This window comes from Mus caroli, unplaced genomic scaffold, assembly GCF_978045245.1.
Source record: "Mus caroli unplaced genomic scaffold, Mus_caroli_1 scaffold_11, whole genome shotgun sequence".
NCBI lineage: Eukaryota > Metazoa > Chordata > Mammalia > Rodentia > Muridae > Mus > Mus caroli.
In genome coordinates, this window is record NW_028227266.1 from 41,980,848 (window position 1) to 41,993,676 (window position 12,829).

Here is a 12,829-nt window from a genome sequence, read left to right on the forward strand (position 1 = left end):
CCTCAGTTCACCAGGCTCCGACGCCTGCACTCAGTCATATTCACCAAGCTCAGAAGAATGCACTCCATACCGTGGGTGAGGATGAGGGCATAGTGACGCCCCTCACCACAACCCACAGAGCACCCAGCTTTCTCTGCTGTGTCTGCAGCCACTGCCTGTGCCTTTAAGGACTGCTACTCAGTGCCAGGGTCAGGACCTCAGCATCCTCAGCTGAGTTGGATTAAGGAGCATTCCGTGCTTTCTGTGAATTCCTTCTCGCATCAGTTCCCTCCCCCACCTGGAACCACAGTAGCCTGGGGCCCCAACCAACCACTCTGCCAAAGGCAGCCGGAAAGAGAAACAGTGTCTCCTGACAGCCTTGTCCCTCGAGAGCAAAGGCCGCCTCTTTGATTGGTGGCTTGTGACCAGGGAGTGGACCCTCGGAGGTCTTGAGCTATCAGGGGACCTCCAGAAAGCCATGCCGAGTCTTAAACCATGAAGGACTATGCCGACGTCATCCTCCGTCCAGAAGCGAGTGAGTTGAGCAAGGTAAGGCGGCAAGGTGGCACCCACCTCCCAAGTTGTCTCCAGGGAACTTGCAAGTCCCAGCCTATAAGGCTCTACCTTCCATTCCAGACAGAGTTCTGCAATCCTGCTTTCGACCCGGAAGCAGGGCCATCCTGCCCTCCGCCAGCGTTACAGAGGGATGTCGGCAGCAAGCTCCAAGCCCCCTGGCAGGGTAACCGTCAGGGGTTGCTTGAGCCTAAGAGAGAACCCAGGAACTAAGGTGCTGTGAGGGATGCCCCACACAGGGGTGCCTCTCCAAAACCCACTGTGTCCTCCCTACAGCCCAGCGTCTCCGGGGGCTACAGCCCGACTGCCACTTCTCCTGGTTCTGTATTCTGCTGCTCAGTGGCCTGCTGCTCCTGCTGCTGGGGCTACTGGTGGCTGTCATCCTGGCTCGTAAGTAACTGGGAGGGCTTTACATGGAGAGCCCATGAGCTATTCTGTCAGCCCCCAGGAACCTGCTCCCCGAAATGACACTCCTCTATGCCTGCCTCCAGAGTCGCAGGCTATATCCCTCCCCAGGACTACCAAGAACCCACTGCTCACCCGAGGCCTCACCCCCATGGGTGTCATTCCCAGCACCACCCCTAACACCACCACCACCACCCCCGCCACTACCACCACCACCCCAGCAAGCACAGAGCAGCAGGAGGCAGCCATGAGCCCTACACACCTGACCAGTAAGTCCCAAGGGCACTCTCTGAAGAAGGCCCAGGATGGTGTTGGGGAGGAAAGACCGGAAAAGGAACCTTGCAGGTTGGGGAAGGCCTCTCTCCTGTTGACCTCTGACCTCTGATCCACCCCCACTCCCATCCCCTGCAGCCTGTGGAGGCCTCCTTCCTGGTCCCAGTGGTTTCTTCAGCAGCCCTAACTACCCAGACCTCTACCCACCCCTCAGCCACTGTGTCTGGCATATCCAGGTAGCCGCAGGCCAGACAATACAGCTCAAGATTCAAGCCCTCAGCATAGAGAGTATGCTCACCTGTCTTTTTGATCGCTTGGAAATTATCTCAGAGCCTACAGGCCCTCTCCTCAGGTGGGTCCCTCTGCTTCCAGGGAATTCCACAGGTCTGGAGGGTGCAGAAGCTGGGAACTCAAACAGAAATCTGGACTAGAAGAAAATTAACACAACTGCCCTCAGATTCCTCCCCCTGCCAGCACCTTGCTGTGTGACCTAGGGAAACTCACTTCCCTTCTCTGATCTGTTTCTTTCCCAAGTTCAGAGCCTCCCATCACCCCTCCCTGGCTTTCTTACAGGGTGTGTGGTAAAACACCTCCTGCCACATTAAACACAAATACCAGCCGCCTCCGTGTGTCCTTCGTCTCTGATAACGATGTGGAAGGGTCTGGTTTCCAGGCCTGGTACCAAGCAGTGGCCCCTGGACATTGTAAGTGACTTCCCTTCATATCCCCAGCCACCTCTCCTTCAGCTACTCCCAGCAAAAGGGATTTCCGGAAACCCTGGGGGAGTCTGACACCACATGGTTCTTGCCCTTCCCCAGGGAGCTGTGCCCATAATGAGTTCCACTGTGACCTTCTCCTCTGCCTGAAGCGTGACTCTGTATGTGACGGTATTACGGAGTGTGTCGATGGCAGTGACGAGGCCAACTGCAGTGACAAGACATTGGGTATGGGCCCAGTGAGGGACAGGGCAGGCACATCTTCAGGCTTCTGTCCCAGGTTCAGGTTGGGATCCCCTGCGCTGACCCAGAATTTTCTTGCCTGGCTACTCATGAGCCACTTGGCTTCTCTACAGGGTGTGGAGGGAACCTGACTGGGCTCTATGGGGTGTTCTCTACCCCATACTACCCACAGCACTACCCTCACCAACAGGTAAGTGCAGTGCCCTCAGGATGGTGAGACACCAGCGTGACTAGGTCAGTGTGCCTGGGAACAGTCTGCCTGGGAATGTACTTGATAAAACAAGTTTATGCAGACCAGGAGACATTGTTAAGCACCAACTGTATACCAGACATTTCCAGGCTGGGTAAACACATCTATTTCCGAGACTAGACAATTTGAAAAGGCATTAATTTATGGATAGACAATGTGACACCCATTAGCCCGTGCTGATCTCGTCACTGGCGAGAAACCTTCTGCCCCAGCCTTGGATTAGAAGTATGGGCCACCATGCCAGGTCTGGGGTCTTGTTTGGTTTGAGACAGGCTCTCACTTTGTAGCCATGGCTGGCCTGGAACTCACAGAGATCCACCCACCTCTGCCTGGAATTAAAAGGTGTGCACCCCCACCCCTGCACCATTACCCCACATCTGCTGGATTGGTTTTTTGTTTTTCCACTCTGAGGATCAACCCCTGGGTCATACAAGTTCTTGCCCACTGAGCTATACCCCTGCTCCATGGCTTCTTGAGACAGTCTCTAGGTGTAGTTCAGGAGGCTGCTGTGGGACTTGACATCTAGCTTGGGCTGGCCTTGAACTCTGCCTTCCAAGCACTGGGATTACCGGTGTGTGGCACTACGCCTGAATGACACTTCCTATTCTAAGAGGCACCATGATGGAAGTGAGGTAGGCAACAGCCACCCACATCTTGCCTAGTCTGCTCTGGGCAAAGAAGCCCCCTGTATGTCCAGGCTGGGGCAGGGGCAGGTCCCCGTGGGTTACGTCACGTCTCCCCTCCCCTAGCTTTGCACCTGGTACATCGAAGTGCCTGTGGGGTACGGGATAAGACTGGAGTTCCACAACTTCAGTCTGGAAGCACAGGCTGAGTGCAAGTTTGACTACGTGGAAGTGTACGAGGCCAGCAACCTGGGAACCTTCAGCTTCCTGGGCAGGTACTAATCAGGGCTAGAGTAGTGAGCAGCCCATCCCCTATCTGGCAGGCCAGGATCCATCTGCTAGGCCCAAGGGAGTCCCCCGCTTCAGTGTCTTCGGGCTGCTCTATAAACTAGAGATCTCTCCTACTGGCATCCTTCACTTCTGCGGTTGCTTGGCCTCACTTTTCTTACTTGTAGGGAGGGCCTTTGCCTTCCCCATCTTCCCCGACTCTTCCCCATCTCAAAGTGACTCAAGTTTAAGAAGTTGTGTCATACGTCTTGTAACAAGCAGCCTGAGTCCCTAGACCCTAAGCTCCATGACTCAGCCCTGGCATGGCCAAGAGCCCAGCCCAGAGCCCCAAAGGCTGGCCAGTGGCCTGTGCCCAGGATAGTTTTCTGCCCTGGGCAGGTTCTGTGGAGCAGAGCCACCACTCAACGTCGTCTCCTCCATGCACCAGCTGGCTGTAATCTTCAAGACGGATCTTGGTATCAGCAGCGGGGGCTTTTTAGCCACCTACCAGGCCATCAATACTACAGAGAGTGGGTGTCCCTGGGCAGGTGGGTGTGGGCAACAGAGGGTCCTCCAAGGAACATTAAAGGGTACCCTGGAGGGCAGTAGGTGCAGGCAGGCCCCTGGCCCACAGACCTTTGTGGGCCCACAGAGTTCTGCCAGAGCGGAGGATATAGGGATCTGCAATGGATGTGTGACTTATGGAAAGACTGTGCAAATGACAGCAACGACAACTGCAGCAGCCACTTGTCCCCACAACCGGGTAAGGATCCTTCCTCTAAGCAAATCATGCCAGTCAGAGCAGGCAGGGCCCCTACCACACTTTCTTCAGTCCCCCTTCCTTCCTCCTTGTGAGTTCATGGCTGGGCCTCTCTCTCCTCATCCTGTACCCACTTCAAGGAGTCCTGATGGGACTCTCAGCTGGTGGTGGCGTTGTACACTAGTGTCATCTGAGAGGGACACAGGAATGTAGGAGTCAATGGGAGGGGCTTTGAGATGCATCCACTTTGATACCCAGAGTCCTCTGCACAGCCTACCTCACAGACCACACGACAGAAGTGGTCCTAAGTGGTCTCCAGTTGGGTGCTCCGCATTCCCTAAGATCAGAGGGGCCTACACGATGCCCAGGCTGTCAAACAACAGCCTCTGGAAAACAGCAGGGCTCCTTGGAGTATGTGAAACCGTTCTGTGGTTGCCTCTTGAGAGACTCAGAAGTGCCTATGACGCGTGTGGAAACAACGACCAGGCAGTGTCTTCTCCCCCACAGTGACTCAACCCTCCTCTCTACAGACCTGACCTGTGAACCTGTCCAGGTGGAGATGTGCCTTGGACTAAGCTACAATACCACGGCCTTTCCTAACATCTGGGTGGGCCTGGCCACGCAGACAGAGGTGACAGACATCCTCCGAGGCTACAAGGTGCTGGAACAGAGAGGAGGGAGACCATAGGAAGGGTGGGCACATGGAGACTGGACACCTGATGGTCATCTTTCCTCCCACAGAGTCTGACAAGTCTACCCTGCTACCAGACTTTCCAGAGGTTCCTCTGTGGGCTGCTTGTGCCTCGATGCACCTCACTGGGCACTATCCTACCCCCTTGTCGTTCTGTCTGCCAGGCGGCAGAGCAGCAGTGCCAGTCTAGCCTGGCATTATTGGGCACCCCCTGGCCTTTCAACTGCAACAGGCTACCTGTGGCAGCTAGCCTGGAAGCTTGCTCCCAGCCCTGACCTGAAGCCAGCCCCCACCCTCTGTCTGCCCATCCTCCTCTACCTATGTGGGTGGGTGGGTGGGTGGGCGGGGCAGGCAGTGCTGTGGAGCCGGCAAGGAGCAACCAGAAGCTAGGAGTCAGGGTAGAAAACAAGGGCAAGGGTGGCCTGGATAAGGGACTCTGCACATCCTCTCTGGTGCTTCTCAGAAAGGAAAAGGACCAGAGTTCCAATTCTGATCCTGCCCAGGATGATCTGGACCATCCCATCTTTCCTCCACCTTCCCTGAGCTCTTATTTACCAAGACAGCCCTAGGCAGTGGCCAGGCCCCACGCTGTGCCATTGGACAGCCTAGCAGACTTCCTATCCAAGTCTCTGACCCTGATTCCCGGTCTTCTGCCTTCTCCCTTTCCATTTAAGTTCACTGTCATCTGACCTTCAATCTTTTTCATTTAATCAGCAAAACTGTTTTGAGTGACAATCTAAGCCTAGAGGTCCAACTGGCTGTTTCTGAAATTCTTCACCCTGGGCCCCCTACTAATCCAGTTGTCCACCCCTGCCCCACCCCCACCAGAGTTTTGATCTTGGACTCCATCATTATCCCATTCCTTCCTCCCCCCCCTCCCTCCCTCCAGCTCCTGGGAACTGGAGTCCCAAGTGTCTGCCTCACAGTTCAGCCTCTTGGTGATGCGGGCTCAACTCTCTCCACCTCCTCCTTTCTCCACACCCCCTACATCCCCACAATTTTGGCCGGCCGCCGGGCGACACCACGAGTTATTTCCCTGCTATTTCCCAGCCCTGGAGTTCTTGGCCTCTGAACAACTGGTTTCCTCTAGGAGTCTGGGAGGAGCGCTGTGGAGCCGGCAAGGAGCAACCAGAAGCTAGGAGTCAGTCAGCAAGGGCAGGGGCTGCCTGGTAGGGGTAGGAGTGGGAGCAGGGCCAGCAGGAAGGTCTGAGGAAGCCATTCAAAGCGTGCAGCTGGGAGTGCTGGGGAGCCGGGAGGGGTGAGTTTGGCAGAGGAAGAGGGTAAGTGGGGGAGGGGACTGTGGGAAAGCCTGGGTGCCAGCTAGGGGGATGGAGAAGGGCTTGTCTCTCCTTTCCTTTCCCAGTTCTTGGTTTGGGGCACCCCATCACACAGTGCTCAACCCCAAAGGCATGTTTGTAGGGCGGGGACCTACTGGGTTCCACCTGGGTGGGGCGCGAGGTTGGTCCTAAGATTCTGGGTTCCAACTCTGGTCCTGCCCAGCCTACAGACTACAAGAGAGGATCCTGGAGTCTGAACCTCCCGGGTCACCACCATGAGGCCACTTCTTGCCCTTCTGCTTCTGGGTCTGGTGTCAGGCTCTCCTCCTCTGGATGACAACAAGATCCCCAGCCTGTGTCCCGGGCAGCCCGGCCTTCCAGGCACACCAGGTCACCATGGCAGCCAAGGCCTGCCTGGCCGTGACGGCCGTGATGGCCGCGACGGTGCACCCGGAGCTCCGGGAGAGAAAGGCGAGGGCGGAAGACCGGGTAAGAAGTCATTTTCGTTGCAGTGCATGGGTACATCCTAGAGAGCACAGCAACTGCTCTGGTGGATCCTTTGGGGGTCAAGAGTCCCGCCAGGGGGCGCTACTCTCCCTCCATTCCAGTCGGCTGGAGTGGGGCGAGGTGGGCTGCGGATGGAGGGGGGTGAGTCAGCCCCAGGGAATCAGAAACCCTAATCCCTCTACTCGGCACTTGAGATCTTCTCCCCCACAGGAGGCAATAGCCAGGGAGTCTGGGAGGCTAATAGTCACCCTTCTGCGGCTCCTAATTTCTCCCCTTCCCCTCTCCATCCCCTGCAGGACTACCTGGGCCACGTGGGGAGCCCGGGCCACGTGGAGAGGCAGGGCCCATGGGGGCTATCGGGCCTGCGGGGGAGTGCTCGGTGCCCCCACGATCAGCCTTCAGTGCCAAGCGATCCGAGAGCCGGGTACCTCCGCCAGCCGACACACCCCTACCCTTCGATCGTGTGCTGCTGAATGAGCAGGGACATTACGACCCCACTACTGGCAAGTTCACCTGCCAAGTGCCTGGCGTCTACTACTTTGCTGTGCACGCCACTGTCTACCGGGCCAGCTTGCAGTTTGATCTTGTCAAAAATGGGCAGTCCATCGCCTCTTTCTTCCAGTTTTTTGGGGGGTGGCCCAAGCCAGCCTCGCTCTCAGGGGGTGCGATGGTAAGGCTAGAACCTGAGGACCAGGTGTGGGTGCAGGTGGGCGTGGGTGATTACATTGGCATCTATGCCAGCATCAAGACAGACAGTACCTTCTCTGGATTTCTCGTCTATTCTGACTGGCACAGCTCCCCAGTCTTCGCTTAAAACACAGTGAACCCAGAGCTGGCACTTGCTCCTCAGTGGAGGGTGTGACACTGACCGGGGCAGCGCATACCAGGAGGGCTGGCCCCCTGGAATATTGTGAATGACTAAGAAGAGAGGTAGCCACTTCCGGTCCCACTGCTGGCAATGAATGGAGACAGAGGCTGTCTGAGGTCAAGACAGACAGCGTGGAGCAGTGGCTGGGTTTCTGCCCAGGACTTTAGAATGCAGTAGGCTGGCAGCTGTGGGTCCTGGCCCAGGACTCCAAGGTGGGATGCTCCATTCCTAGTCCTGTGTGCCCCTCTAGGTCCCTGACTCCATCTCTGCTGCTCCCAGGGCAGGCCTTTTTCTCAGAGGTCACTTAATAAACCTAAAACCCTCCCACTGGTCTCTCCCTTTCTTCTGAGGATGCAGAGCAGGTGGCTTCCTGGGGGGGATGGGGCCATGATACAGAGGTACAAGCAAGCAGACCTAGAATAACTGGCTGCCCAGAGCTGCCACCTACATGTGAACCCCTGCCTGGCCAGGGCTTAACTTCTGGTTTAGGGCTATGGCCACTCAGAAAAAGGGACACATTTTTCTAATTCAGAGAAGCCAAACCAAGTGGAAGCAGCCACTGTCTGGTCTGACAAAGACCCAGGACCTTTCAATCATGGCTGCCCTGGCTGCATGCCAGGGAGTGATAAAGATACCCACTTTTCGTAGATAACTAGAAAGCTATCACAGCCACCCAACCAGAGATAAGTAGTTCCTGAGATGACCACAAGGGGGTGTCCGAGCTCCAGACTGCACCGATTTAAGGGCTGGGCTTCCAAGGTGGTTAGGGGAATGGATATTAAGGTCTGCAGAAAATTCCAGATGGGAGTAAAAGAAAAAGAGGTCCTTGGCCCCACCCCGGCTCAGGAAGTTTATCTTCCCTAATAAAATGTTTATCCTCCACATTAAACAGACTGCAAGGAGCCAGGCTTCAAGCCCCTGGTGGGGAGGCAAGCCCTGCCAAGCTGAGGTCTCCACTGTGCTAGGCACAGCTTGGGTAGGCCAAGCCATGAAGTATGAGGCTGACCACAGGCCCCCTGAGGGCTCACCTCTTGTGACACTCAGTTTAACAGGCTTAGACTAATGATAACACACCCAGGTTTGCCAATCCCAGTTGCTCAACTTCTCAATGCAAAGGAGAGGGACCTCTTTCAGGACCTGGCATCTTCTCCCTCATCCAGAAAACAGCCGCAGACACTGTGCATCTACATGTCACATTAAATTATGGGGGTGATCCCCTAATTTCCTGCTGGCAGTGGGAGGGCAACTGTATCTGCGGGGTCTAGGCTTCCTGCGTCTTCCAGATAGGCCCACGGGCTCTAGTTCACACCTGCAGCAAAAGGTCCTACACTCCAGCCCATCACAGTACCAGGCCCTGTATCAAGACACAAAATAAGACGCAGGGCATGGGGCATAGTGGCACACGTCTTTACTCCCAACAATTGGGAGTTCAAGGCCAGCTTGGTGAATTCCAGGACAGTCAGGGATACACACAGAAACCCTGTCTCAAAAAAAAAAAAAAACAAAAACAAAAAACAAAAAAATAGACAGGTACCAGCCCCTCCAGGAATGGGAGGGCAGATTGGCCTCCAGGCAGCAGATTCTGCTCTGTCCACCGTAAAGGTTAGCACAGTAGGAACACAGGAAGAACAGGGACAAGTTCACATTCCGCTCATAAGGGCTTAAAACGCAGTACAGAGAAGGCGACTCAGAACCACTGACTGCAAGGCAGGTCAGAAGGGCAGGCACTAAGCAGCCATGCTTGCTGTGGGCTTTCCTCCTGGCACCGCCAGTCGCATAATCGCCTCATCCCCACCTCTGGAGCTCGCCATCCAGATGCTCGCTTCTTACTCTACTCTCAAAAGACCTGGAGACAACACCAGCTGACCCGCTGCAGGGGGACCACTCGCAAGGACCACACTTAGAGCTGTCAACAGAGCTTTATTCACAGAAACTGGGCAGTCCGACCGACGTAATGGAGCTATGACCCCGAAGCCCAGCCCCTCATTTGGACCCAAGTGAAAAGTGCGGAATGCCCTCTCCACTGCCGGAGAGAGCCCAGGAGGAATGCTATGTTCTATGCCATGTAGGGAATGAGTAGACATCTGGTTGTTCCTTTCGAGGCTCCCCATGGAGCTGGGGTGCCTGAAGGTGAATGGTCCCAAAGCCAGGTGTAGCTGCACCCCTGTACTCAGGGATAAACTCCTGACCCCAGGTCCTGGTCAAGTTGGGAGTCTTTAAAAGACAGTGACAGGCAGAAGTGGCTCTAAGGGCATCTGCGAGTTTCTACTCCCAGACCTATCAGGGCAGAGGCTCTGGCTGAACATAAAGGTTCAAGATCATTCCAAACCAAGAAAAAACAAAAAAGAAAAAAAAAGAATCAAGATCACTCTAAGGCCCATGAGTTGCCAAAATCCTCAAACAACACTGATATGGCATGGCGTGGCGTGGCCTGGGGGAAAGGACCAAAAACTCCAACAAAAGAGCCAGAAGCAGAGAAAGACAGCCCTAGAGGCAGGCATCTGGGTGAGCCCTGGCAGGCGCAGCACAAGAGCCCACCACAGAGTCTCAGGGCCCTTGCATAGTGACATACTCACCACCCTCAGCATCTCAGGGCCCCACACAGGGTTTAGAGAAAGTGTTACTCTGTCCCACCCAGACTGGAGTCTTCCAGCGTATTCCAAGATCCTGGATATATGGCTTGAGGCTTGGCAGAGTCACCGCCTTCGGGGGCAAAGAAGACTCAGGCCAGAACCCAGAGGCAAAGTGTTGATGCTGTCCCGGTGTGTGGAGCACAGAGGATGGGCAGGCAGGGAGGGAGTCCTCAGAGGTAGACATTGAGGGTTTGCAGGATGCTACGGCGGCAGAGCGGGCAGTTGCGGTGGTAAACAGGGTGGCGCATGAGGATCTCAGTGCAAGCCTGGCACAGGCACAGGTGCCGGCAGGGCAGAAGCAGCACCGTCTTGCTCTGGTCCTGGCAGATAACACACTTCTTCCGCTCTTCTTGCTCCTTCAACAGCTTCCATGGGTCCTGCCCAGCTGCAGGCTCGTCTTCGTTGAGTTGCTCTCGGCCTCTAGCCGGTGCGGCTCTGATGACCTCCTCTTCTGCTTCAGGAGGAGTGTCCTGTGGCTGGATCCTGGCTGAGAACACCCTCCTGGAGCCACCTTGGGGGGCTCCTGGTGCTCCTCCTCGATTTGGCCAGCTGGCCAGTTGTAGGCTGCGGCTCCAGACTCTGCGCCAAGCCTCCAGACCTAGTGGAAGGCGAGTCAGCCGAAGGATATCCTCCCAAAGCCGGTGGTAAGATGGGCGGGCGTGAAGCTGACTGAGAGCTTGGGTGGCCAGCCTCAGCGTTTGTTCTGGGTGCAACACAATCAAAATCACTGCCAGCACGCAAGCCAGCAACACCAATCCAGTGAGGTGGAAAACCACACTGCTGGCCAGCAGGCGGGCAGCTGAGGCCAACAGCTCCAGTGCTAGCTGGCAGGGGGTCCACAGGAGAATGGCCATAGCCACTGCACTGCTGGAGATGTGAGCGAGGAAAGCAGCCACCATGTCTGTCATCCTCCAAAGAGGCCCCGTTACAGCATCCCACAGGGCCAGCACCAGGGAGAAGAAGTTCTGAGTGCCGATGAGGCAGATGTTGACCAGACTGTTGATCACATAGGCCACCAGGCTCATGGCAATAGCACAGATGTCACAGGCCTGGCGCAGCAAAGCATGGCCATTGGAGACCATGTTCAGGATCCCCCTATTCAGGAATTCCCGGCTCCTCAGAGCTCCGTGGGAGGCCAGGTGCCCCAGTAGCTTTAAGCTCTCCAAGCCAGAGCAGCAGCTATAGAGGAGCGTCCCCAAGGCCTGCAGTCCCCCGAAGGTAAATCGGACCACAGCTTCAACTAAGGCCAGCAAAGAAAGCAGGAATCCTCGACCCAAGTGCAGAAGACTGGTCAGTACCGTGTGTGGCAGATTGTAGATGAAGGCCAAAAGCCAGGCCAGGGTAGCCAGGAGGGAGGACACGAGCAGGAAGTTGAGATCCAACATCAAGGTCAGCAAGTCCAGCACCAGGCCCACCCCATTCACCACCAGGTAGACAGCCTCCATGATAGGGCTGCGAAGTTCAGGACAAAAGGAAGGCTGGCTCCTCAGGGAAGACGGTGTCAAGGTTGCCACTATTGTGGCGAGATCGGAGTGAATTTGGAAGGGATGCGAACGTCTAACCCAGGGAGAAGCAAGGGCTACAGAAGTGGGCTTCAGGGAAGACTTTTACAGGAGGGAGCGGCGTCCCGGCTTGGAAGGCGGAATGTTCGGGAGCGAAGAGGTGAAACATCTCTAAAGTGACAGCGAGCCCGGACCGGAGGAAGCACCTCAGCGTTAGGAGCCTGGAGCGGTAAACACGACCGGGCCACGGGTCAGACCGGGAGGAGACCCGCAAGGATGGGACGGAGTCGGGAAGGGCCGGGTCGGGGCCGGGTGGGGGCGGCGCAGGCTGGGCGCGGGCTCGCGGTCCAGCCACGCAAGTGCCCCTGTCCCCGCCCGGCCCCTGTCCTCCCGCTCGCGGCGAGTGGCACCCAAAGGGAGAGCGGGACGGAGAGTCAGCCTCGGCAAACCCCGAGCGCGGCCTCGACTCCACTGGGCGCCGCCATCTTGTTTGCGAAGGGACGTGGCAAGCAGGGGGCGGGACTATAGCCTCTGGCCAATCAGTGAGGGGCAATGGCAGAAATGTCGACAAACCATTGGTGGCTTTGAATGGTGCCCAAAGACAATGTCCAATGAGAGGGGTGGAAATGTGTTTATAAAGCGCCCCCTCCTCTTTGAGGTGGTGATAGGTCCGTTAGCATGTCGGTATAATTTTCCCTCCCTGTCCCGCCCCGCCCCTTAAAGAGCCAGAGCCACACTTTAATGAGGCTGCCTTTAAGTGTTGTGGCCCGAGAAGTCCCAACTCCACCTGCTCTCGATCCTGCGCACATTCTTTGAGCTCTGGGCTAGGCTCTGAGATAGTACCTCCTCCGCGTCCCGCTGGGACCCCCGCCTCATCTCATTCATCATTTATTTTTATCATTTATTAAGCACTTAACATGCCTTGGAAATACAACCCTTTTTAAGATTATCGTCTTGGGGCTGGTGAGATGGCTCAGTGGGTAAGAGCACCGGACTGCTCTTCCGAAGGTCCAAAGTTCAAATCCCAGCAACCACATGGTGGCTCACAACCATCCGTAATGAGATCTGACTCCCTCTTCTGGAGTGTCTGAAGACAGCTACAGTGTACTTATATATAATAATAAAAAAAAGATTATCGTCTTATCTCAAGCTATTCATAAAGAGAAAAATATTGTTAGGGGAGAGCTGTTGTCATTGAGAAAAGGAGCCACAGAATGAAGGAGCTCTGATTTCTACCTTGACCCCTATCAACATGTAGGCCA

General features: G+C 55.8%; 3 protein-coding genes across 10 annotated transcripts; 2 read left to right on the forward strand and 1 right to left on the reverse strand.

Annotated features, from left to right (window-relative positions):
• Positions 1-308: 308 nt before the first annotated feature.
• On the forward strand, positions 309-5,073 carry Mfrp (membrane frizzled-related protein). Of its 5 annotated transcripts, none has more exons than XM_085828257.1 (13): positions 309-528; positions 616-718; positions 829-942; positions 1,044-1,226; positions 1,369-1,582; positions 1,804-1,938; positions 2,053-2,174; positions 2,303-2,379; positions 3,189-3,337; positions 3,729-3,859; positions 3,964-4,092; positions 4,620-4,747; positions 4,831-5,073. In XM_085828257.1, exons 1-13 carry the CDS (start codon positions 475-477, stop codon positions 5,053-5,055), a joined length of 1,764 nt encoding a protein of 587 aa, XP_085684383.1. In that variant the 5' UTR covers positions 309-474; the 3' UTR covers positions 5,056-5,073. The 5 variants fall into 5 exon arrangements, with proteins under 5 accessions (XP_085684383.1, XP_029336979.1, XP_021028099.1 ...); XM_029481119.2 differs by having other exon boundaries at positions 1,804-1,934; positions 2,049-2,174; positions 3,729-3,877; XM_021172440.3 differs by having other exon boundaries at positions 1,804-1,934; positions 2,049-2,174; positions 3,729-3,877; positions 3,982-4,092.
• A 760-nt stretch (positions 5,074-5,833) lies between these two features.
• C1qtnf5 (C1q and TNF related 5) lies at positions 5,834-7,756 on the forward strand. 4 transcript variants are annotated; one of them, XM_021172445.3, is made up of 3 exons: positions 5,834-6,060; positions 6,281-6,546; positions 6,861-7,756. In XM_021172445.3, the coding sequence occupies exons 2-3, from the start codon at positions 6,333-6,335 to the stop codon at positions 7,376-7,378; spliced, it is 732 nt and encodes a 243-aa protein (XP_021028104.1). In that variant the 5' UTR covers positions 5,834-6,060; positions 6,281-6,332; the 3' UTR covers positions 7,379-7,756. The 4 variants fall into 4 exon arrangements, with proteins under 4 accessions (XP_021028104.1, XP_021028105.1, XP_021028106.1 ...); XM_021172446.3 differs by having other exon boundaries at positions 5,834-6,038; XM_021172447.3 differs by having other exon boundaries at positions 5,836-5,921.
• Positions 7,757-9,332: 1,576 nt separating this feature from the next.
• Positions 9,333-12,093, reverse strand: Rnf26 (ring finger protein 26). Its single transcript, XM_021173131.2, has one exon. It carries the CDS (start codon positions 11,508-11,510, stop codon positions 10,236-10,238), a length of 1,275 nt encoding a protein of 424 aa, XP_021028790.1. The 5' UTR covers positions 11,511-12,093; the 3' UTR covers positions 9,333-10,235.
• Positions 12,094-12,829: the final 736 nt, after the last annotated feature.

What these genes read in the sequence shown, in the direction of transcription:
- Mfrp (XM_029481119.2), top strand. Translation starts at nt 475, where the DNA reads ATGAAGGACTATGCCGACGTCATCCTCCGTCCAGAAGCGAGTGAGTTG. An exon ending in CCTACAGGCCCTCTCCTCAG is followed by an intron (nt 1,583 to 1,803) that starts GTGGGTCCCTCT and finishes GCTTTCTTACAG; the next exon opens with GGTGTGTGGTAAAACACCTC. An exon ending in GAGTGGGTGTCCCTGGGCAG is followed by an intron (nt 3,878 to 3,963) that starts GTGGGTGTGGGC and finishes CCTGGCCCACAG; the next exon opens with ACCTTTGTGGGCCCACAGAG.
- C1qtnf5 (XM_021172445.3), top strand. Translation starts at nt 6,333, where the DNA reads ATGAGGCCACTTCTTGCCCTTCTGCTTCTGGGTCTGGTGTCAGGCTCT. An exon ending in AGGCGAGGGCGGAAGACCGG is followed by an intron (nt 6,547 to 6,860) that starts GTAAGAAGTCAT and finishes CATCCCCTGCAG; the next exon opens with GACTACCTGGGCCACGTGGG.
- Rnf26 (XM_021173131.2), bottom strand. Translation starts at nt 11,510, where the DNA reads ATGGAGGCTGTCTACCTGGTGGTGAATGGGGTGGGCCTGGTGCTGGAC.